The sequence below is a fragment of the Typopeltis vanoorti genome, chromosome 2, assembly GCF_054136105.1.
Source record: "Typopeltis vanoorti isolate ZY-2024b chromosome 2, IOZ_Tvanoo_1.0, whole genome shotgun sequence".
Taxonomy (NCBI): Eukaryota; Metazoa; Arthropoda; class Arachnida; order Uropygi; family Thelyphonidae; genus Typopeltis; species Typopeltis vanoorti.
In genome coordinates, this window is record NC_143550.1 from 121,030,075 (window position 1) to 121,055,244 (window position 25,170).

Consider the following 25,170-nt stretch of genomic DNA (forward strand, 5'->3'; position numbering starts at 1 on the left):
AGATCGACCGGTCGATCACGATTGACGGGTTGAACACCTCTGAACTAGGGCACGAAAAATGGACAAAAAATTTGTGTAGAATGAGGAATGCCAGTGATAATTTTTGTGACTTGCTGAAATCAAGTGTTTGAGACAGAAGAGTGGTAGCAATGGTCAGACTGGAGAAAGATAGAATAAAAATTTCTGTGGTTGTCCCATTTGGTATACCTTTATAGTACCAGAGGACACAAGGTTGAGGATGGGCATATTTTAAGAGAGGAGATTATTATTATTACGTAACACCTCCAGGGAGTCCAAAGGCTCATCGAGGGAGGACATCTACTCTACAACTCTGTCTCCACAAATCCACCAACCACAACTATCTTCATCATCTACATTATGACCATCTATCACCGACCACCATCACTAGTATTTTCACAGACAATCGCAAACATCCATGCCCTTGATGGGATTCGAACCCACAGCCTTTTGGCTGGAGAGCGGATACACTAACCACTCGGCCAACCAGGCCGTAGATTCACACATAAATTTGATCTGAGTTACTGAGAGTAGAGATGATTTTTATGTTGTATCTGGAAGAACTAGTTAAAAAGAAATCAAGATATTGGGAGAGTGTAGAGGATATCAGGAATTTAGGTAAGTAGATGTGCAACCTACATCAGGTCATTGCTTATAGCAGAGGCTTCTCATCTCATCCATTTAGTCAGGTCCAGTTGGAGTTGTGGACATTAAGGTTGCTTAGGAAGATGACTTCATTATTTGGATAGCTGGATTGTAGGTGGTCAGGCTACTTGGAGAGGAAGTTGATGTTAGAGTAGTTTTTGGAGTTTGAAGATCTGTAAATGCAGCAGAGAAATGTTAGTAAATGGGACAAGGAAACCTTGAACCAGAGGATCTCAAAAGCAGAGATTCCTAAATTAACCATTCTTTGGCATTCAGTATTAGGTCTCACAAAGGTGCATGTACCATTCCTGTGTCAAAAGGAATAATGAAATGCATAATGTGGATGTTGAAGACGGACAGTAGTGGATGTAACTGCAATTTGGATGTTGTCTGTCAAGTGTTGAAGGTCTGGATGAGTAAGTGATGATGAATGCCATTTATGTTGGCATTTATGCCTTGAATATTGATAAATGGTAAAGTGGATATGAAAGTGAGTTTTTTAGTGGAGACTGCCATGATCTGTATGTTGTGCTTGTCTGGTCTTTTTTATTAGGATTGTTTTTTTTGAGAGGGAGATTTTAGTTGCAGTGTCATTGTCAATGTTTGTATGTTGGTTCATTTATGGATAGACTGAAGTATTGGAGTGGGTCTATAGAGAGGAGATATTCTTGGGCATGACACTCATACAGAGCGACCAGTCAGTCCTGCCTTGCCATAATGTAGCCTTGACAGTGCTTCCCGTATACCACTGCTCGAACTCTCTCTCCACATGACCTGGCAGTGTATACAAGAGTATGTTATGCACCAGTTTACTGGGAGCCTCCTGATTTATTACTGACAGGTTTCGAGCCATATACTACTTACTACATGGCAGGCATCCTGTGTACCACCATATTTGCTGATGTACCTTCAAAATGGAGAGGACGTCGGGTCTCTAAGTCTGTTTTATGTTGTGCATGCTCTTGAAGGGTATCATGCGTACTGTATGAAGAAGGGAGTTTGTGTGTGTGGGTGTGTTTGGAGAGGGGGGGAACAGTAATCCAGGTAATGGTATTTCACTGGGCATTAACTCCAACTAGAAAAGTATCCTTTTGCAGCCAGGGAAGCAGGGTTGACTTGACAGGGAGAGACTGTATATACCACATAACCTACCCATTAGCTACCTTCTTATTGTCCACCCCCACCACCCCTCTGTTATTTGTGATTGGATTGACAACTTCATCAGATTTTTCCATCTGCTATATACTCACAGACACACACAAATCTTATCCATAGTGATGACATTACACTCCATTCCTATTCTTCCTTCAAAAAAACTTGTAGTGCTCGAATAATTCAAACTTCAGGATCTTCTTTTATAATTAATGTTTTAAACACTGATCTCATCATTCTCAAGTAGGGTGTGCAATAATTTAGTGAATTTCAATGCTATCAAAATACATTCCTCAGTAACGTATATCCCCCAAACGACTGCTAGTATAATATAAGTATGATTATATGTAAGGTAACTGATAAAAGACAGAAAATATTGGAATTCGAGAGAATAGATGATGCATTGTAGGTGTTAAGTCTGTTAAATATCTTTTGCCAGTTCCCTTTGCATTTAACTCTTAATATAGAGACAGATTATAATGAAGATAGCAAATCATTATTTTATATTCTGTATTGGTAGATTTCTTTTTGTGTATCAATATATATTTTATTAATTTATTTACATTAACAAAATATTTAGGTATCGAAATCTGAGTTCAGTCCTCGGATATTTGGTTATTATCTTTTAATTCTTTCACTTTCCCCTGTAATATTAGCATTTCTATGTATATTAATCATCTCTCACTATAGTGAATTCATAGGGGAAAAAGGAATATCTTATTATAGCAGAAGATTTTTGCTGTAGTGGAATAGTATTGAGGACTTAGAAGGGGACATTTCAGTATTTGTTATAGGGAGTGTACCATAGCTGTGTTTGCTGTAAAGAAAGTTAACTGTATGTTTTTTTAGTTAATTCCATATTGTGTTTATGTATTTTTTTATTAACTTATTCAGATTAATAAAATGTGAAGTGTGGAAGTCCAAAAAGTATTAATCTTTGTTTTATTTTTTAATTTTTCTCTTTTAAGGATGGAACACCAACTACAAAAACTTTTGAGCATGTTCCAAGTGAAATTGGTGCTGAAGAAGCTGAAGAAGTTGGAGTAGAGCATTTATTAAGGTTTGAATCTTCCAGAATGTCTTAATGTAAATATCAGCATAAAAAAGTGGGAGAAGGAAGAAAGTCCAGTTATGGCAGAATACTGAAAATAATTTTCTGATTTATATTTAGAAGTTACTTAAGTAACTTATGATACTCACACACATACACTACAAAATATCCAAGACTTTTTATGGATGACATTCAAACAAGAACAAAAGGTTCAGAATACTTAAAAAGTTTACATACAGTTTTCCAGTTATTGCTGGAAATGTAATAAACTAATACTTAATTTTTAATTATAGCAGAATTTCAGAGCTACTTCAGATGTACATATTCAACCCATACAGACTCTCTGCTGACATTATGCCAGTATTTCAAAATTTTATTCCCAAGACCATTCTCAGTAAGATCCACTATAGTTCAGTTAGTATAGATGCTGCTCTTTGGTTAGAAAAACTTCGGTTGAAATCCACGTACAATGCAAAGCACCTTTATCAAGGCTTTTCAGCTGAAAGTGAGTTAGCCAGTCTCGTATGAAGGTGGTAGGGTTTCCCCCTTCTAGAAACCCAGGATTTTCTTCTCATAAAATAGGGAAACCAAGAAAACACACACACACATACACAGTTTACAGACAATGCAGATAGAATTAATCACCCTATCATAAGCATTATTAAGTTTATAGGAAGCCATTGCCTGATATGACAGGGAAGATGGGGTGGCCATTCCCAGTGAGAATTCATGAGTCCAGTTCTCAGCTGGTACTATCTGTACTTCATCATGGCTAGTCAATAGCTGTGATACCATTTAGTTGAAATAATGTGATTCAGTTCTCATTATAGTAAGGGAGAAGGAGGTTTGAGCTTGCATGCTTTTCAACCTACAAAGCATGCAAAGTGGTCAAACAGCATATTCAGTTTACACAACACATTTCTCATAACTTATTGTTTTGCATAATCTGAACTGTTATGAAGCTGTGAATATTTGAAATGTAGCCTGATTTGACTTGAACAGATGTGTTCATTTCATCAATGTTCAAAATTAGCTGTTATCTGCTTCGATCTTTGGTGAAATTCCATGGGTGTACATCTAAAAATAGAATTTAATTGATCATAGTTAATTAAAAATTCTTTTTAAAATACTTAGTGATAATGTTTACAGGCTGTTTTATTAAAATACAGTGGTATCTCATTAATCCGAACTTCTTTAGTCCGAACCCTCCAGTAATCCGAACGGTGGTTTGAAAGGAAAAAAAAATTATTTATTACGTATTATTATTTTGTGTACTATTATTTTTATTTAATAATTATTATTTTAACTATTATTATTTATTTTATTATTATTACAGTACAGTATTTTTTTCATACTGTCGATTGTATGGTTATACTGGAGCCTTATTTTGATTTATTGTGTGTTCAAGTTTGCTTTTTTATACTGTATTGTCGGCATGAATCACAAATATACACAAAAGGGGAAATTCAAAACGTGCATAATTTAGTTAAAAATATAAATCCAGATGTTGAAATTTCACAGATGTTACGAAATGGATTACAGGTAGAACTGGAAGTGAATTCGAAATCAAATCAGATGCTGAAATTATAAATATGGTGCTACAGAATGAATAAGAAGACGATGATGACGATAAAGAACTTGAAGAAAAAAAAGTAAAACATGAAGAGGAAGCTGACAGTTTTAATATGTGTATAGAATGTGCTAAGCAGAATGATATTTCACAAAATTTTGTTGCCAATGCAGCTTCGAGAAGAAGCATTCGAAAAAAGTTTAGCTTCCAAGAAGCAAAAGAAAATCAGTGACTTTTTTACAAAGAAATAAAAAAATTTTTTGTGTGTTGTGTACAAAAAAGTGATATTTTTTATGCAAATTAAGTTGCATACTGAACTATGCAATTTTATTAAATCAGACTCCTCAACAATACAGGTACATATAAATTACATTTTTTACTAAAATAAACTTGTGTACTGTATTATTTTTTTGTTTTACATTACATTACAGTACAGTAGCTTTTTTCTATCAGTTACTTAATTTATTTACAGAATTAAATTGGTGTACCATTAGAATCTGATTATTTTTGTCTTAAACGCTAGTTCTTGTTGTCTTTTGGGGGGAAATTCGCTAATCCGAACGAGCACAGTTTTTATTAGTTCGGATTAGCAAGATACCACTGTATAATCATGTTCATTAAATGCTTGATAATTGTCTTCACTTAACAGTCTGTGACTGTATGTATTCCTGTATGAAAAGATGTATGGTTTAATTGACTTGTCAGGTGATATTTTGTAAACAAGTAATATTGTAGATCTACAGTCATTTATAGAAATACAGCAGATGCCCATAAATGAGAGTTCCAGGCATTGACTCCATGAGTAAACTGGGCCCGGTTGATGAAAATAATATTGTAATTCATCATCATCATCAAATTCCTGCCATGTACCCTCAAGGGGTGTACAGGATATGATAGTACTACATGAAAAAAATTGCATCATTATTAATTTCCTATCTATAATTTTCCTCCAAATCAGTCTGTTACTTGTCAAGACTCCAACATTATCAGATCTTATATTTCTATCGTCTAAGGCACTTTGTACCTTATCAATCCACCTATATCTTGGTCTTCCTCTGGATCGTTTTGCTGCCAACCTGGCAGAGAACACTTGTTTTGCTAATCTTTCCTCGCCCATTCTGTTTAAGCAACCATACCGCCTGAGATTAGCTCTGCTAACGCATTCCTGGATGCTGACAATGTCAAGTTCTTTCCTAATATCCTCATTTTTAATATGATATTGCCATTGATGCCATCTGTTCACGCCTCTAATCTTTCTCAGGACTCTCATATCTGCGGTCTCTAGTCTTTGGTCAAGTGTTTTACTTCTGACCCAGTTCTCAGATCCATAAGTTAAAACTGGTTTGAACACTGTCTTGTATACAGCTAATTTAGTGTTCCGACTAATTTCTCTCTTATTCCATATGAATTTATTCAATTGACTTCCCACCATACCTGCTTTGCTGATTCTGTTGTCTATTTCTATATTTAATTTACCATCTTCAGTAAAAATCGTGCCTAAATAGCTGAAATGTTTTACTTGTTTCACAGGTTCTCCATTCACAACACAGTTGACATTTTCAATGATTCTGCCTATTTTCATTGTCTTTGTCTTTTTATTGCTGAACTTCATACCATATCTATTACAACACCTATTCAATTTAGTCAGAGAATCTTGAAGACTTGTAGCGGATTTATTTAGAAGTATAACATCATCTGCATAAAGCAAAGAGCTGACATTAACATCTCCAATTTTGATATCATGTTTAATACCACTTTCCTTCATAATGTGATCCATATAGATAATGAATAACAGAGGGGATAATGTACATCCTTGTCTCACACTAGATTTAACATTAAACCATCTTCCTGTTCTTCCTTCAATTCTAACTGCTGACTTACAACTCAAATAAAGACTAAGTATTGCTTGATATAATGCCCCATTGACACCATATAACTGCAGAGTATTGAATAGCTTCTCTCTTGGCACCTTGTCATATGCCTTTTCCAAATCGACAAAACTTAAACACAGATCTTTGTTATATTCCCATGCTTTCTCGACTATTTGTCGTAAAGTGAAGATCTGATCCTGACAGCCTCTATTTGGCCTGAATCCAGCTTGTTCTTCACCAAGCTTTTCTTCCACAATTCTTCTCAACTGTTTCTCAAGTGTATTTGCATAGATCTTGCCAGGAACACTCAATAAGGAAATACCTCTGTAATTCTCACATGCAGTTTTATTTCCCTTTTTATATATGTGTACTATGAGAGCTCTACTCCAATCATCAGGAATCCGTCCCTCTGTCCAGTCTTTCTGAACTATGCAGTGCAGCCACAGTAAGACTTTTATACCACCATACTTCAGCATTTCTGGTCGAATATCATCTACTCCTGCTGCCTTTCCACATTTCAAGCCTTTGATGGCTTTTTCTACTTTAAGTATGGATATGTATTCCTGACTGCATGCCTGGTCAGTGTTTTTTACCATTGTGCTGTCATCACTGCTTGTTTCATTTAGCAGTTTTTCAAAGTAATTACTCCATACTTCAAGTATATCTTTTTCTCCTGTTTTCATGTCACCTTTATCATCTCTAACTCCTTTTACAGCACTCTTTCCTCCATTCCTAAGCTTCTTCAACAACCTCCAGAATATTTTGCCACCTTCTTGATATTTATTTTCTATGTTCTTGCCAAAGTCTTCCAATGACTTTTGTTTAGCTAGTTTTACACAGTGTTTAGCATTCTTGCATTTGTCTCTGTATTCTCTAAGAGCACAAGCTGACTTATTTGACAGGAACTTTTGATATGCTTTCTTCTTTTCCTTCACTGCCTCTTTAACTTTCTGTCCACCAGGGAGTTCTGATTTTTCTATCCTTGCAGACAACCTCACCACATGCCTCTCTGGCTGAATCAATCAGGGTTTTCTTCAAGGCTTGCCACTGAATCTCCAAGGTTTGATTCCTGTTCTCAAACTGTTTCATTTTTTCTTCAATAATCTTTGTGTATTTTAGTCTACAATTCACATCTGAGAGCTGCTCAACTTTTATTCGCTTTAAAACTTTCTTAGATGTTATTCTTTTTAATATGAAATTCAATTTTATCCTGCTCAAGACTAAATAGTGATCACTTCCAATTTCAAATCCTCTGTACACTCTGGTGTCCTGCACCAGGGAGAAAACATCACTATCAACAATAACATAGTCAATGAGACTTTTCTTATTCCTAGCCTCTTCTCTCCATGTGAATTTGTGCACATTTTTATGTTGGAACATGGTGTTAGTAATAACCAGTCCATGTCTTGAATTACATGTTGTAAGCCTTGAATTACATATTGTAATTCAAGCATAGATATACACATACTTTTCTCTGAATTAGAAACCTTTATGCAGATCATCACCTTATGTTTTAGGCACTATTTAAGAATGCTACTGGTTGGTAAACATCATTTATGCAGCATATATACAAAATGCTTAGTCATGTGCATACCACATGTTCTCGGCACTATTTAAGAATGCTTCTGGTCGGCAATCATCAGTAGTGTTGATCAAAAAGGGAAAAAAAAGGGCTGTTTTGGAGTTCAATAAAGTACGTATTGTGGGTGCTCATCTGGCTGGAGCCACAATTTTGAAAACAGCAGAACTGACTGGTTTGTCAAAAAGTGAGATATCGCAGGTGTTTATTCAGTGTAAAAATGATCCACATTGCTTTTCTAAAAGGCATATCAGTGATCTTAAGAGAGTCTACCATGAACTAGATCACTGTCATCTGAGAAACTTGTGCAGACAAAAAGAACTTCCTGTGTGCATCAATTGAAGAGGATTGGTATTGGCAGTCACATGCCTATACGTAAAATAAAGGTTTCTAATTCAGTTGCTGGTATGTGTATATTCCAACCAAAGAAAGAATTCCCTTTGTCTTATGTCCCCATGCACCAAGATCTTGAATTCACTAGATATGGTATGGATACAGTTCTTCATTTTATAACATTTCTGAAACTTAGTTGTAGAATATGGAGGTACATGAAAATTCTTCAGATATTAAATCATGAGCTGTATTGTGTTATCATCATTACCAATTTCCTGATATTTATACCCTTAAGGGCTGTTCAGATTACTATGATAGCACTACATGATTAAGTTTACTTTATTATTATTCTCCTATCAACAATTTTCCTCCAAATTAATCTATTATTTGTGAGCACTCCAATATTGGCATATCTAACATTTCAGATTTCTAAGGCACTTCTGACTGAATCAATCCACCTAGACCTCTGGGTCTCTTTCTAGCCTGGCAATCTTGGCATCAAAAACCTATTTTGTTATTCCTCACCATTCTATTTAAGTTGGCATACCATCTTAGATTGACTCTGTTTACACATTCTTGATGCTAAAAATGTCAAGTTCCTTTCTAATATCTTCATTTTAATGATTCTGCCATTGATGCCATCAGTTCACTTCCCTAATTTTTCTCAGAACCCTCATATCTGTGTTCTTTGATCAAGTGCTTTATTTTTAACCCAGCTCTCAGATCCATAATGTGAAAGTTTGAACACTGTATTGAATACTGCTGGTTTGATGTTTTTGCTAATTTCTCTCTTATTCCATATAAATTTATTCATCTGGCTACCCACCATACCAGCTTTGCTTATTCTGTTTCCAAATTTAAACTGTCATCTTCACTAAAAACTGTGCCTAAATAGCTGAAATATTTTACTTGTTCTACAGGATCTACATTCAGAATGCCTTGGAAGTTTTCTATGCTCCTGCCTATTTTCATAGTTTTAGTATTTTTATTGCTGATTTTCATGCTAAATTTGTTACAGCTATAATTCAGTGTAGTTACTGAATCTTGGAAACTAGTACTAGATATTGAAAGTTTATTTTTCACTTGGTTAGACGATAATAAATTTAGTTTAATTCTTTATCCAAGTGTGAGCAAACAAAGTTTGCATCTGAAAGTATCTTCAGGACTGGAGTAAGGTAGTACAACACCTGGAAACTCGTTGCAAAGGTGGACCAAGCTAACATCACTCTCCTATCTCAGTATCTCCCATAATGCAACAGACATCTCCTTGCGGATATGTATAATGTTATGCATTAAGGGAAGGGCCACTACCCAGACTAGTTTCGATCTTTATTGAGGTCTCTTCAGTGGGAGCCAGGCCCAGAAGTGGAAATACTAGGCAGAAGCAATGGCGAGGTCATCTTTACCTATAGGAGTTGCCAAAAGGTGTGCCACCTTTTTATTAAATTACTCTGGATTTAGAGAAAGATGTTGAAAGTTTATTTTTCACTTGGTTAGACTATAATAAATTTAGTTTAATCCTTTATCCAAGTGTGAGCAAAAAAAATTTGCACCTGAAAGTATCTTCAGGCCTGAGGTAAGGTAGTACAACACTGGGCAACTCGCTGCAAAGGTGGACCATGCTAACCAAGTGAAAAATAAACTTTCAACTTCTTTCTCTAAATCCAGAAAAAGGTGGCACACTTTTTGGCAACTCCTATAGTTAAAGATGACCTCGCCATTCCTTCTGCCTGGTATCTCCACTTCTGGGCCTGGCTCCCACTGGAGAGATCTCAATAAAGGTCGAAACTAGTCCTTCCCTTAATGCATAGCATTATACATATCCACAAGGAGATGTGTTTTGCATTATGGAAGATACTGAGATAGAAGTGATGTTAGCTTGGTCCACCTTTGCAATGAGTTGCCTGGTGTTGTACTACCTTACCCCAGTCCTGAAGATACTTTTGGGTGCAAACTTTGTTTGCTCACACTTGGATAAAGGATTAAACTAAATTTATTATAGTACTAGATATGTTTAGGAATACATCATCATCTGCATAAAGCAAAGAGCTAAGTTTGGCATCTCCAATTCTAATATCAGGCTTGCGACTTTCTTTCATAATGTAATCCATATAGATGATGAATTAGAGTGAAGATAATGTGCAACCTTGTCTCATCTCTCTGATTTTACATCAAACCATCTTCCTGTATTTCCATCGGTTCTAACTTGGAACTTAATTATAGGCTATGTATTGTCCTGTATAATGCTCCATTTACCCCATATAATTGTAGTATTTCAAAAAGCTTTTCTCTGGGCACTTGTCATAAATCTTTTCCAGATCTACAAAACCAAAGCAGAAATCCTTGTCATATTCCCATGATATCTCAACTGTTTGTCTTCAAGTGAAAATCTGATCTTGATAACTTCTATTTGGCCCGAACCCAGCTTGTTCTTCTCCAGGTTTCTCTTCCACAATCTTTTAACCTCTTTTCAAGTATGCTTGCATAAATCTTACATGGAACATTTATTAGAGAAATTCCTCTGTAATTCTCACATTCAGCTTTATTCCACGTTTTTTTTTTGTGTGTGGTACTATGAGAGCTCTACTCCGATCATTGGTAATTCGCCCTTCTAACCAGGCCCTCTGAACTATGCTTTGTAGCTGCTGCACCACTTTTTTACCTCTATACTTAAGAATTTCTGGTCAAATGTTTTGACATTTCAAGTTTTTGACACTTTTTTTCTACCTAAGTATTGATATATATATTCCTCTTTGCATTCCTCAAGAAAATTTTCTAGTATGGTTCTGGGTCACTGCTTGGTTCATTTAAGTCTTTCAAAGTAATTACTCCAGACATCTAGGATATCGTTATCTTCAGTTTTCATGTCACCTTTAATCATCTTTGATTACTTTTACAGTACTCTTTCCTCCATTTCAAAGCTTCTTCAGTAGCCTGAACATTTTGCCACCTTCATGAGATTTATTTTCCATATTCTTACCAAAATCTTCCCATGAATTTTGTTCAACTATTTTTACACTTAACCTTAGCCCACGTTTTTCTCTGTATTCTTTTAGGGCATCTGCCAACTTATTTCCTAGGATCCTTTGGTATGCTTTCTTCTTTTCCATTACTACTTTATTAACTTCTTGTGTCCACCATGGTATTCTTATTTTTCTAGCCTTGCACACAACTTCACCACATACCTCCCTAGCTGAATCAGTTAATGTCTTCTTCAGAGTTTGCCACTGAAACTCCAAAGTTTTATTATATGTTTCATTTTTTTTTTTTTTAATAATGTTTGTGTTGTTGAGTCTACAGTTTACCTGTAAAAGCTGCTGAACTTGAATTGTTTTTAAAACTTTCTTACATACTGTTCTTTTCAATGTGATATCTGTTTTTATCCTGTATGGTCACTTCAATTTCAAATTCTCTGTACACTATCCTGAACCAGCATGATGATATCACTGTCAACAGTGGTGTAGTCAATGACGCTTTTCTTATTTCTTGTGTCTTCTCTTCATATGAACTTCATCTTTTTTGTTTAAACATGGTGTTAGTAACTACTCTGTGTCCTGAGCAGAAATCCAGCAATACTTACCATTATGATTATCTTTGCTCTTTTGTCCAAATTTTCCCAAAATATTCCTATATATCTATTTGGGATTCATTTCTTATTCTGTTGTTCAGATCTCCAACAAAAACACATTTTCTTGATGTCAGCAACCTGTTCTAATGAATCAGAAAATTCCTCCACTTCCTCCTTAGAAGAACCTTCTGTGGGACCATAGGCACAAATAAGTTTCATTGTCCACTTCCCCATTTTGAAGTGTGCCATAACTACTTGAAACTACTGCCTTCCAATGAAGAAGTTTATCTTCGTGTTTGGTGTTGAATGCTGTCACTACTCCTTCCTTTCCTTGATCATTATTGCCTGAAAATAACATCCTATACTTATTATTTAGTAAGATCTTATCTGTTTTTTAGTCTTCTTTGTCTCAGTAATGCCAATTATCCACATGGTACTTTGACAATTCTGCAAGTTTGATTTCTTTTCTATTAACCACCTCACCGGCCATTATGGATCACATATGCATCCTCATATGCTTCGTATCTCATATATTTCAATGTAATATCAACGGTATTACAATTTTAATATGCACTTCGCATCTGTGATAAACTTGACGGCTTGGCCGGTAGTGGTTAATACTGCTTATATTGATGGTTCCTATCTTTAGTTCTACAGGTGTTGGGTTTATTCTTCTTCTAGATGTTGAATTGGAGCTTGTTCGAGTAGTTGACTTTTCACTGTTTGCCCTGGTTCCTTGATGAAAACCATCATTTGTGGTTTAAGCCAATACAGAGTACAGTTTAATCAGCTAAGTCCCAAATTGTCAGCTCATCCTCAGTGAATACATACTAATGGGGTGCACCAGGTAAAGGTGGGGATTGGATATTGGGTCACATTCCCCCAGTTGGTTCTCCATATTCCTGAAAGGCAATGTAGAGGTCTTTTCCCAGTTATGGCTTTGACCCTTAAGCAATCCTGTATTGTGTTAGTTGAGTAATATTTTAATTCCTCCTTATTCACTCCCTACCATAGTGGTTGTTCAGCAGTTGAGTTGAGAGCATACTCATTAATAAAAAAATCACATCATAAATATCTAAAGATTTTTAGATATCTATAGCTTGTTGTGAATATTGGAACCATTAAGAAAAGATCAATGTTGACATGATATACTATAAATGTAAGTATTTCCACAGTGCAGTTGTAGTGATGATGCTCTTTGTTTGGAAAGATCTGGATTCAAATCCTACTAAGTAAGAAACATTTATAATGGCTATTCAAAAAGTGAATTAGTTGGTTTCATACAGGTGACAGGATATTTCATTCTGGAAACAAACCAGAGAATATGTGGTTAATAGACAGCAGGCTACAGAGATTGTATTAACTGGTATCACTCACTATATAGCAAACTTGGTATCTCAGTCTGCTGAAATCTCTTAACCAAAGCTCTGAGCATAGTTCTGTTCTAAAGAATATTTACTATTTAAACTGTCCACTATAACAAATTATTCTTGTAATTATTTACCTGTGAATTATCAGTAGCAAGAATCAGCTATAATAATCAGGTTTATATATATATATATATATATATATATATATATAACATGCCGTAAAATTGGCATTACGTGAATAAAACTAGCAGTTAATTGAAACTTCTCTTCTTTACTCATCAACTAAAAATTCTCACTCATCACAGATGAGTAGACATGCACATTTTATACATATTAAGTAGGATAGGGAGACTTGTAGCATTAGTTGTAGCACAAATTTAAAAAGAAAATGATGGAGAAATCAAGGATTATTTTGACATTCAGATCATTTTATTGAGTATTCAGAATCCAGCTCTTTAGTTGGAATTATCATCAGACTTCCATGGCATTTAGCAGCTCATCTTGGGAGGTGTTCTCTGTCACACACACACACACAGCTCATCACACTGTAACTTGATTGCATTCACCATTTCTACACCTACCACACTTTCAGTCAGTGCGTTCCAACCAATCACTACTCTTCATGCAAAAAACTTATTCCTCATCCCTTTGCTCCCACCTTCCTTATACAGCTTCCTGGGATTGCCTCTCATTCCCTCCCCCCTTTCTCCACTCATTATATGAAAATTCTGATCTACATTAATCTGGTAATAACCCTTACCAACTTATATGCTTTGATCATGTCTCCCCCCCCCCTTTTCTATCCAGACTAGAATTAATTCCCTAGTTAATTGTCTCTGAACCCTTTCCAACATCTCTTCATCATTTCGAAAACCATGTGACCAGATCTGTGCACAGTAATCCAATAAAGCCTTATACAATGGAATCATGACATCCTTACTCCCATCTCCCCATCGCCTGTCATAATACACGGTGCTGTCCTCGCAATTTTACCAAAATGTCCCAGAACTTTCAAGTCTCTATCCACCAAATCCCCTAATCCCTCATCTCCTCCACCTGCTCTGAAATATCCCCACCAGTCTTATACTGCTTTCCAGATTTTAAAACCATATTAAGCTGTGTTGAGGCAGCCCATTTGCCTCAGCAGGCCCTTGAGGCACACAACTAGTGACTTTGCTCTTCTGTGATATCACTCTCTTTCACATACAGTACTTGCTGATACCTGTCACATAGCCAATCCCCAATCCAGTGTACTAATCTATTATCTGTAACCATCTGTTCCAGTTTAATTACCAGTTTGTCATGTGACAATCTATCATGTGACAACCTATAGCAAAGGAAGGATATAACATCTCTGTTATATCCTTCTTGACATTTGTCATTCTACTTTTCTCCAACCAGTATCATTCTTTCTTCTACTGACCACATATCGAAAAAACTCCTCAGGATTTCTTTTTGGCCTCATCGACCAACTGCTGCTGATGCTGCACATTTGCTACAGGTACTAAGTGTGTTACCTTTCTTGCTTGCTCTTTGTACTCCTCATGCAGAAGACCATTACCACTCATCTTTTGCTGCCTCTATAATCTGTTCTTCCAAATCACATGCTCTACCTCTTCATTCATCATTTTGCACCTACTTTATTTGATCTCCTAACCTAGGTAATGCATTCAAACATAGCTTCTGTGGGGTGCTTAAGGATCAAATCTGTATAACTGAGAGGAGACCTCCACATAGCCTTTAAAGGATTGCGGAGAACCGACAAGGGCTTCTCACCTAATGTCCAATCCTCACCTTCTCATGGTGCACCCTGTTGGGTATCTACCTAGATACTGAATGAACGAGGATGGGCTGGCAATTTGGAATTTAGCCGACCAAATTGTATTCTTATTGGCTTAAACCAATATACAGAATGATGGTACAACATGACAAAATTCCATGCCGGCTGGGGCGTCGCCCGGTTAAACAAGGCTCCCGTTGTTTTCGCCAGGGAATCAGGGTAAACAGCGAAAAGTCAGCTACTGAAACAAATCTGAAAGCACACCCCAACTCAACCTCACCAGAATTAAAGATCAGTACTATCAACATAAGAAGCCTGAATGTCAAAGAAATGGAGCTAGCTGAAGAATTAGATAAGTACCAGATCGACATAATAGGGGTGACTGAAACAAAAATGACAAAAACTGGTGAGATCTTTCTGAGCAATAAATACAAAATGTTATATTCAGGCAATGACAATCAAGGAAAAGAAGGAGTAGTCATAGTATTCAACACAAAATATGAGGCTAATATTCTTGAATGGCAGGCAGTCTCAAGTAGAGTGATGTGGGCTAATATCAGAATGGGGAATTGGACAATGAGACTTATTTACCTGTGGTCCCACAGAAGGTTCTACTAAGGTAGAAGTGGAGGAATTTTTTGAGGCTTTAGAAAAAGCAACTGACACAATGAAAAGAAAAAGGAAAAGTTGGTCCTTGTTGGGGATTAAATAGCAGAGTAGGAAATGATTGTGAGACATACAAAAATCTTTTGGGAAAATTTGGAGAAAAGAGCAAAGCTAATAATAATGGCAAATACCTGTTGGATTTCTGCTCAGGACATGGACTGGTTATTACTAACACCATGTTCCAAAATAAAAATGTACACAAATTCACATGGAGAGAAGAAGCAAGGAATAAGAAAAGTCTCATTGACCATGTTATTGTTGATAGTCATGTTTTCACCCTGGTGCAGGACACCAGAGTGTACAGAGGATTTGAAATTGGAAGTGATCACTACTTAGTCTTGAGCAGGATAAAATTTGAATTTCATATTGAAAAGAATAACATCTAAGAAAGTTTTAAAGCGAATAAGAGTTGAGCAGCTCTCAGATGTGAACTGTAGACTAAAATACACAAAGATTATTGAAGAAAAAATGAAGAAAGGAATTTGAGAACAGGAACTAAACCTTGGAGATTCAGTGGCAAGCCTTGAAGAAAACCCTGATTGATTCAGCAAGAGAGGCATGTGGCGAGGTAATCTGCAAGGATAGAAAAATCAGAACTCCATGGTGGACACAGGAAGTTAAAGAGGCAGTGAAGGAAAAGAAGAAAGCATATCAAAAGTTCCTGGCAAATAAGTCAGCTTTTGCTCTTAGAGAATACAGAGACAAATGTAAGAAAGCGAAACACTGTGTAAAACTAGCTAAACAAAAGTCATGGGAGGACTTTGGCAAGAACATAGAAAATAAATATCAAGAAGGTGGTAAGATATGCTGGAGGTTGTTGAAGAAGCTTAGAAATGGAGGAAAGAGTGCTGTAAAAGGAGTTAGAGATGATAAAGGTGACATGAAAACGGGAGAAAAAGATATCCTTGAAGTATGGAGTAATTACTTCAAAAAATTGCTAAATGAAACAAGCAGTGATAGCACATTGGTAAAAAGCACTCAACAGGCATACAGTCAGGAATACATATCCATACTTGAAGTAGAAAAGCCATCAAGGGCTTGAAATGTGGAAGGGCAGCAGGAGTAGATGATATTCGACCAGAAATGCTGAAGTATGGTGGTATAAAAGTCTTACTGTGGCTGCACTGCATAGTTCGGAATGCCTGGACAGAGGGACGAATTCCCGATGATTGGGGTAGAGCTCTCATAGTACCCATATATAAAAAGGGAAATAAAACTGAATGTGAGAATTACAGAGGTATTTCCCTACTGAGTGTTCCTGGCAAGATCTATGCAAGTATACTTGAGAAATGGTTGAGAAGAATTGTTGAAGAACAAGCTGGATTCAGGCCAAATAGAGGCTGTCAGGATCAGATCTTCACTTTACGACAAATAGTTGAGAAAGCATGGGAATATAACAAATATCTGTATTTAAGTTTTGTCAATCTTGAAAAGGCATATGACAAGGTGCCAAGAGAGAAGCTATTCAATATGCTACAGTTATATGGTGTAAATGGAGCATTATATCAAGCAATACATAGTCTTTATTTGAGTTGTAAGTCAGCAGTTAGAATTGAAGGAAGTACAGGAAGATGGTTTAATGTTAAATCTGGTGTGAGACAAGGATGTACATTATCTATATGGATCACATTATGAAGGAAAGTGGTATTAAACATAATATCAAAATTGGAGATGTTAAGGTCAGCTCTTTGCTTTATGCAGACGATGTTATACTTCTAAATAAATCTGCTACAAGTTTGCAAGATTCCCTCACTAAATTGAGTAGCTGTTGTAATAGATATGGTATGAAGGTCAGCATTAAAAAGACAAAGACAATGAAAATAGGTAGAATTGTTGAAAATGCCAACTGTGTTGTGAACAGGAAACCTGTGGAACAAGTTAAACATTTCGACTACTTAGGCATGATTTTTAGTGAAGATGGTAAATTTAATATGGAAATAGATAACAGAATCAACAAAGCTGGTATGGTAGGAAGTCAATTGAATAAATTCATATGGAATAAGAGAGAAATTAGTCGGAACACTAAATTAGCTGTAGACAGTGTTCAAACCTGTTTTAACTTATGGATCTGAGAGCTGGGTCAGAAGTAAAACACTTGACCAAAGACCAGAGACTGCAGATATGAGAGTCCTGAGAAAGATTAGAGGCATGAACAAATGGCATCAATGGCAATATCATATTAAAAACAAGGATATTAGGAAAGAACTTGACATTGCCAACATCCATAAATGTGTTAGCAGAGCTAATCTCAGGCCTTATGGTCACTTAAATAGAATGGGCGAGGAAAGATTAGCAAAACAAGTGTGCTCTGCTAGGTTGACAGGAAAATGACCCAGAGGAAGACAAGATATAGGTGGATTGATACGGTACAAAATGCCTTAGATGATAGAAATATAAGATCTGATAATGTTGGAGTCTTGACAAGTAATAGACTGATTTGGAGGAAAATTGTAGATAGGAAGTTAGTAATGATGTAAATTTTTCATGTAGTACTATCATATCCTGTACACCCCTTGAGGGTACATGTCAGGAATTTGATGATGATGACATAGCTTCCATTTATCCTGCACAGGTCCCAAGCAGCATTGATCTTCTTTCTTTCCATCCAATTCTTCACTCTATGATATAGCTGCAAGCTGTCTCCTGAGCTTGTCATAAACACCAGTGTTATAGTTCTCATAATTATGGCTTGCCACTATCCAAGCAATCATTTCATGGTACTTTCACCAACTTGAGGAGATTTAACGCCTCATTTACAGTAACATCCTCTCATGAGATAATGAAATCTGAATCAAATTCCTTATTAAGAAATAAGGATTATAAGAAATTCATGAATTTTGTATTAGCCAGACCAGTTTGCCTCTACGTTTCCTTCTCACTACCTTCCCTATTACCAGGTCTATAGCAACACCCAACTAGATATTTCATTCTGTTCACCTCCATCTCACACCCTACTGCTTCAAGACTGTTGCCACTATTTGCTTCTTTAATCTCCATCTTAGATGAAGCTAACTCCTCTGCTATCATCAACAGTGCTCCTCCTCCTTCCTTTGTGCCCCTCTATCATCTTGATATTCTACTCTAGAGACTAAACATGGAACTTTTTCTAGGTTTATTCCTGTCAGAGTGCATTCTCATCTAACTATGTTGCACTTATTCCAACATTTTTTTTTTTTTTTTTTTTTTTTGCAAATATACTCTGTTAATACTATAATTTCATTCCCTTTATTTTGAATACTTCTGGCATTTGTAAGCATACATACATACGAGTTTATTTCTGGTTCTGTAACTAATCCCATCGGATATGACTACTCCATACGTCCCCCTGTTCCTTGGCCACTCTTCTCCATCATCACTGATCTTACACCTTTCCTCAGACTTGTTTATTTCTCCCACATCCTGGGTCATCTCGATCCTTTCTTGTACACTCATGCATCTGTTATTGTATCCATCACCCATTCTTCTCATAACAGTGTCTTCTTGTTTATCCTCACTCCCTTTGGATGACCTACACATTCATATCTAGTCATAGGATGTAAGGAGCTCTTTAACTGAAAGGTGAATTAATTAGTTTTTCATGGTGGTGGGATGGTTTTTATAACTTGGAAAATGGTTATTCCTCTCCACAAGACAAATAAGTCATTTATTCAGAAAACACACACATTGTTGACACAGCAGATATAAGTAAACTACCTTACCTTAGTTAAAAGTAACTCTTAAATTGGAAGATCAAGTCACTCTACTATTATAGATAATATGAATACATGAGCCTCTTTAGCTCTGTCGATATTGACATAGTGCCTTTCATTTGGAAAGATTTGCTCAAATGTAGTACAGAGTGTGAAGAACCTTTATAAGGGCTTTCATCTGCAGGAAAGTTAGCCAGTCTCATTATAATGGTCCAATTTTTCCTCTCAGAAACTCATCTTATTCATCCCTAGGGGGGGGGGAATAAACCCCCTGTCAAAGGAAAACATGCAATTAACACATACTGGACATACAGCATTAGTTGCTTTGATGGTAATCCCAAATAGCAACAATGACCTTATATGTGAAATGGAAAAGATGTATATATATGGATAGGTTAAGGTGTCACTGTATAAACAGTACCAGTGGAAAATAAAAATTTATTGAACTTCCAGAGTTCAGTAAATATTTATTTTCTTCTGGTGCTATTTATACTGCGAAGCACTTTTAAAGATATGACTTGAGATGTCTTTGTTGTTCCCACCTATGAGAGGTTATTTGTATGCCTGTTGTTTGCTTTGTACTGTGAATGAACCAGAATTTTTTTTTTTTTTCTGTTTTTATCAATTTTATATATTTTTTTGTATTTTTCATTTTTTTTTTTTTTTACATAGTTCAGAAACCCTGCTCTAGAGACCAAACATGAAACTTTTTCAAGCCACTTCAGACCTCCAATAAGCAGGGCGGTGTCACACCAGGTGATGACATTCATCTCCCACCTAAAGACAATCACAAGCATCCTTGTTCACGGCTGGATTAGAACCCTTTCCAGCCTGTTGGTTGGAGTGCACGGGTATGCTAACCACTTGGCCAACCAAGCCGGCATGTGACCATTTACTTGCCTATGGTTAAATAATTCTATGTAAATGCTTAAATAATAATGTTTACAAAATGTTTCTTTAATATGATACAGATTTTTTCAAACTTTTATGGCTACTCCAAAAATTATCTCGCAGCTATTCACTTCATCCATGCTATGAGTAATATCTTCATAGAAAACAGTTTGAAGAAATGATGTGCTCCTTTGGAAACACCTTGCATTCAAATCCTGTCTAGGAACAAGAGGAGATTTATATGGGTTTTTCATCTGGAGATGAGTTAATCAGTTTTATATGGAGATGGAAGGCTTTCCATCTCCATACAGTTTCTTCCCTACTCCTTTTTATCAGCTGTTATTTCTAAATCAACTTTTTGATGCTGCTATGGAAAATATATGAATTCTGCATTGATTTAGCTTTGGTATATCTTCTTTGGTCCTGCTCCCACTGATGGACCTCAATAAAAGTCAAAACCAGTCTGAGTAGTCACCCCATGTTATTGCATTACGGAATACTAAAGCAATCGATGTGGAGTCTACGTACAAGTAGATAATTTGTGAAGCTTCTTCACACTTGTGCTTACGTTTGGATATAAGATTAAAACAAGAATATAATTTCTGCTCAAGTATGATATACCTCTGTATTACTGAATTTCTGTTCTGAATAATTTCTCTTCTATCCCACATTAATTTATTCATCTATTTCCCTGTCTTACCTGCTTTTGTTTATTCTGTTATCTGGTTCCATATTTAACCATCTTTATTTGAAAATTGTGCCTAATTAGTTGAAAAAAATATTTTCCTTGTGCAATGCCTGTTTTCTTCTTTTTATTGCTCATTTTTTTTTTTTTTACCAAATTTGTTTGTTTGTACAAATGAAAAATTTGGTTCCTTAAACCAAAACTTTCAACAGTGTGTGTGTGTGTGTGTGTGTATTATGGGGAAGAAAGAATCTATGAATATGTTTTTTGAAAAGATAGGGATCATATTCATTAGGAAAAATATGATGAAGGCTATTCCAAAGAGCAAAGATAGATGGAATGAAGTAAGATGAGAATCTGGTTCGACAGGTTTCGAGCTGAACTTTGTGGATGTTGTTAACCAGTGACAGCTTGTGTTCTTACATGATGATTAGACTTTCAAAAGTGAAGGAATGGTATTAATCTGTTTGGTGGACTGTGCCTATAATAAAATACATAATGCAGAAACAGATCCTTATAGGGGACGGGGTGAATGAGGCAGTCAGAGGGAAGGGGTAATATATTAAATGAATTTCCCTTTTCTGTATACAGTTGAGAATTCTTAGGGAAGTTTTGGGTTTTCCAGTCCAAATGTGAGTACAGTATTCTAAGGTTAGGCATATTTAGGATTTATAAAATATTAGGAGTTAAGCAGAGAATAGTTAGTGTTTTAAGTGAAAAGAATACCAACAGAAATAATACCACAGCCTCTTCAATTTCAAGTTTTTTTGAAACTGAAAAGGCTCTGAATGTGATGTGTTTGTGTCACAATGGGCTAGATGTGAAAGTAAACCTAAGAGGAGAAGACTGATCTTGATGAGTAATTGAAATGTTATCAGAAGTAAGGGTGGGTGAAGCAGATTCATTAAATTATCATCACCTGACTTGAGAACAATGAAATCAGTATTTAAAGCATTAGTTATAGAAGAGTCTGAAGCTTTAATCATGTGACTTACAAAGCCTTTTTAGAGGAAGAACAGGAATGAGTGTAATGTCATCACAACTATGAATAAGATTTGGAGGTTAGAAAAGACCATTGATGTATTGGAAGAATACAGTGGATGAATGTACATGGCCTAAGGATGCCCTAGCATTAATACAGAAATCTCGTGAGGGAACAGTACCATGACACAATGAATAACCAGGAAAGGACCTGATACTCCAGTTAAAGAGACAGCAGGGAGAGAATAACATGATAGCTTGGTAACAAGGTTTCAATCAGATGCCTTGAGAATATCAAGAAAAACACATTCATTTCACGAAACTTTGCCATGGTGAAAGATGTGAATAAAGTTTATTCACATAAGTGATTAAAGTTAAAGGATCTGCCATTGAATAAGAGAGTAGCATTTTGGTGATTACTAATTGGTTTCCAGGTATTGAATATAACTGTTATGACTATGTTACTTTTGAAAGTATTGAGGTGAGGTAATTGGGCAATAGTTTGGTGGCTGACTTTTATTTCCCTTTATTTTATTTACAGATCATCTATTTACAAATCTACTAAAAAGTTCTGAAGATTTTTACTAGATTTATTTAGGAGTATATAACATTAACATGCAGATTAATGTGTCCAGTTTTATGTTAGGCTTAATGCTACTTTCCTTTATAATGCACTTCATATAGATATTATATTAAATCATTGTAATTGGTCTTTGTAATGTCCCATTTATATAGCTGTATGTATATGGAAAAGGAAAAAAAAACTCTAGTTAAAAATTGACATAAATAGTAGATTTTGTGAAGTTTTATTTTCTGTTTTGGTGTGGCATATATTTACATAGATATACATGTATATTCATACATGATATATATGTATATTTGATAGATATACGTATTATACATATAACTAAATCTGAATCAATTACTTTCAGGGATATTAAAGACACAACCCTTGGTACTTTGTCTCAGAGAATAACCAACCAGTTAAGAGGCTTGAAAGGCTTACATTCTCAAATCAGTGATATTAAGGATTATTTAGATCAGGTAAGAAAATATTCTTTCTGCATGGTAAGATATATATTATGCAAATTCAGTTGTATGTGATTTTATCAGACTTGATTAATTGGTATATATGTGCTGCACAGAGACCAATAAATATATTAGTATTCTTTCAATTTGCTTTATTTAAATCTTGACTTTCTCATCTAATTTGCTTGACTGAAAAGTTATCTTTCTTGAAGATTTTAATATTTATAATTCACATGGCTGCTTTAATTATTGCACTAATCCAATACATAGATACATCAAGGCATTTGCTCATTAGCAATCAAAGTATAATTCACAGGTGTATTATTTTCAGTAGTTGTCTACCTAATTATTATACTCTGATATAACCAATTGAAGGATGAAAAAAATTTCTTTCATTTGTGTATAGTTGACTCACCATTGTAGACATTTATACGTAAAAATGACTTATAAAGAAATCAGCAATTAAATCATTAAATATTTTTCTTTCTTCTTAATTTGTTATAATGAAAGTGGACTATAATTATGTTGTATTGTTTATCAAGTTAATATAGTTTTAACTTGTTTTCAAATGTTTCATACAGTTTTAACTGTTGGGTCTTGCTTTAATGATACATACAGTATTTACAACACTTATATTTATTGCAGGTTGTATCTGGCAAGCTTCCTGTCAATCATGCAATTATTTATCACCTTCAAGACATCTTTAATTTGTTACCAGATTCCAAAGTGGAAGAATTTGTGAAATCTCTATACATCAAAACTAATGACCAGATGTTAGTTGTATATTTAGCATCACTAGCACGATCTGTTATTGCTCTTCACAACCTCATTAACAACAAAATAACCAATAGAGATGCTGAAAAAAAGGAAGGAATGAAGAAAGAAGATAGCAAAAAAGAGAGAGCTGAAGAAGGCAAAGATGAAAAAGATAAAAAAAAAGAAGTAAAAAGTAGCTGATTTTAAGAAAGTGCCCAGCAGTTCAAAAATTTTCTGCTGAGTGCTATTTGGTAATTTTTATAGAAAATTTCATAAATTAGTGAATGGCTTGAATCAGAGCATTGTTTTATTTTTATTTAGAAAAGCCTATATTTTTAAACTCTGCACCTGTTCTACATTAATTGAGATGTGAATTATATGTAAAAATGACTTATAAAGAAATCAGCAATTAAATCATTAAATATTTTTCTTCCTTGAGCTAATTTTAAAAATACTTACTTTTAAAACTTAGAATAAGTATCAGTCTGTGCAATACACTATCAAAAATAGCTTTTTTTTTTTCCTTCCTTAACAAAAAAGTAATCATATTGTTTGAAAATTGGTATCTTTAATTGTACTGATATAAATTATTTCCATTCAAATCTGTGGTGTGAATTTATACTTGCACATACATTTTGGTCATTAGTAAAGAAATGTATTAAAGGTATAAAAGTTGTACCTTTTAGAGGTTCACTTGTGCCAAGAACATAGGTCCATATCCTTTATTAAGCAAAACAGTTTGATTTTTTATTTTACATTATTTTTGTAAGTATTGTGCAACACAACATCACATCATTAAATACACACACATTATTGACAGTTATTGCAAAATATGTTCAATATTATTTTGCACTTAATGCTTTAACAGTTTGAGATCAGATGAATTAAAGATTTTTTATTAGAATTCTTAGTTTCCTTTAAGAGTGTTATTTTTTTTATTAAACCTATTTAAATGGAGGATTTTTCATGTTCCATTTCATATATTTGTAATCAGTGAAACTGATAATTGCATAATGCCTTTTTGTGGACATACTTTGTCTGTTTCATTGTTCCTTTCTTCTCCTAACTTGCTTTGATGGATTGTGATAAAATTTGGTTAAATTACTCTTAATATGTTAGATTTAATGACTTGTCTTGGAAAAATAACTTGATTTCACATAAGCCTAATCAGTGTTCTAATAGGGCTGTTAATCCCATCTGCATGGTTTGTTTGGTATTAGTTGAAGATCCCCAAAAAGTAATTTCTGTTGTCTTTAATATTTCCACTCTTCACTATTGTATAAATATAACTATATGATTACTGCATCTTGATCATAATTCTTCAGGTGATTTGCTAAATTATTACTATAACAGTTTCCAGTCAGGTATGCAATCACTTAAATGCTCAGACAGTAATACCTTTTGGTTGGAAACACTGAGATTTGAATCATGTCCATCTAGGGTGAAATTTTACAAGAGGTTTTTAAGTGGAGTTAAGTTAGACATATAGTAAGGTTTTCCATTCCAGCAACTGGATGGAAAAAACAGTTCTTTTCC

The 25,170-nt window shown here is 35.0% G+C and overlaps 1 protein-coding gene across 1 annotated transcript in view; it reads left to right on the forward strand.

Annotated features, from left to right (window-relative positions):
- Positions 1 to 24,072, forward strand: part of Rpn8 (regulatory particle non-ATPase 8) — a 71,180-nt gene extending 47,108 nt beyond the window's left edge. The window contains exons 7-9 of the mRNA XM_090407825.1: positions 2,784 to 2,875; positions 22,782 to 22,893; positions 23,524 to 24,072. Of these exons, the coding sequence (XP_090263951.1) occupies positions 2,784 to 2,875; positions 22,782 to 22,893; positions 23,524 to 23,835 (516 nt within the window). The 3' untranslated portion in view covers positions 23,836 to 24,072. The remainder of the gene's footprint in view (positions 1 to 2,783; positions 2,876 to 22,781; positions 22,894 to 23,523) is intronic.
- The last annotated feature ends 1,098 nt before the right edge of the window (positions 24,073 to 25,170 follow it).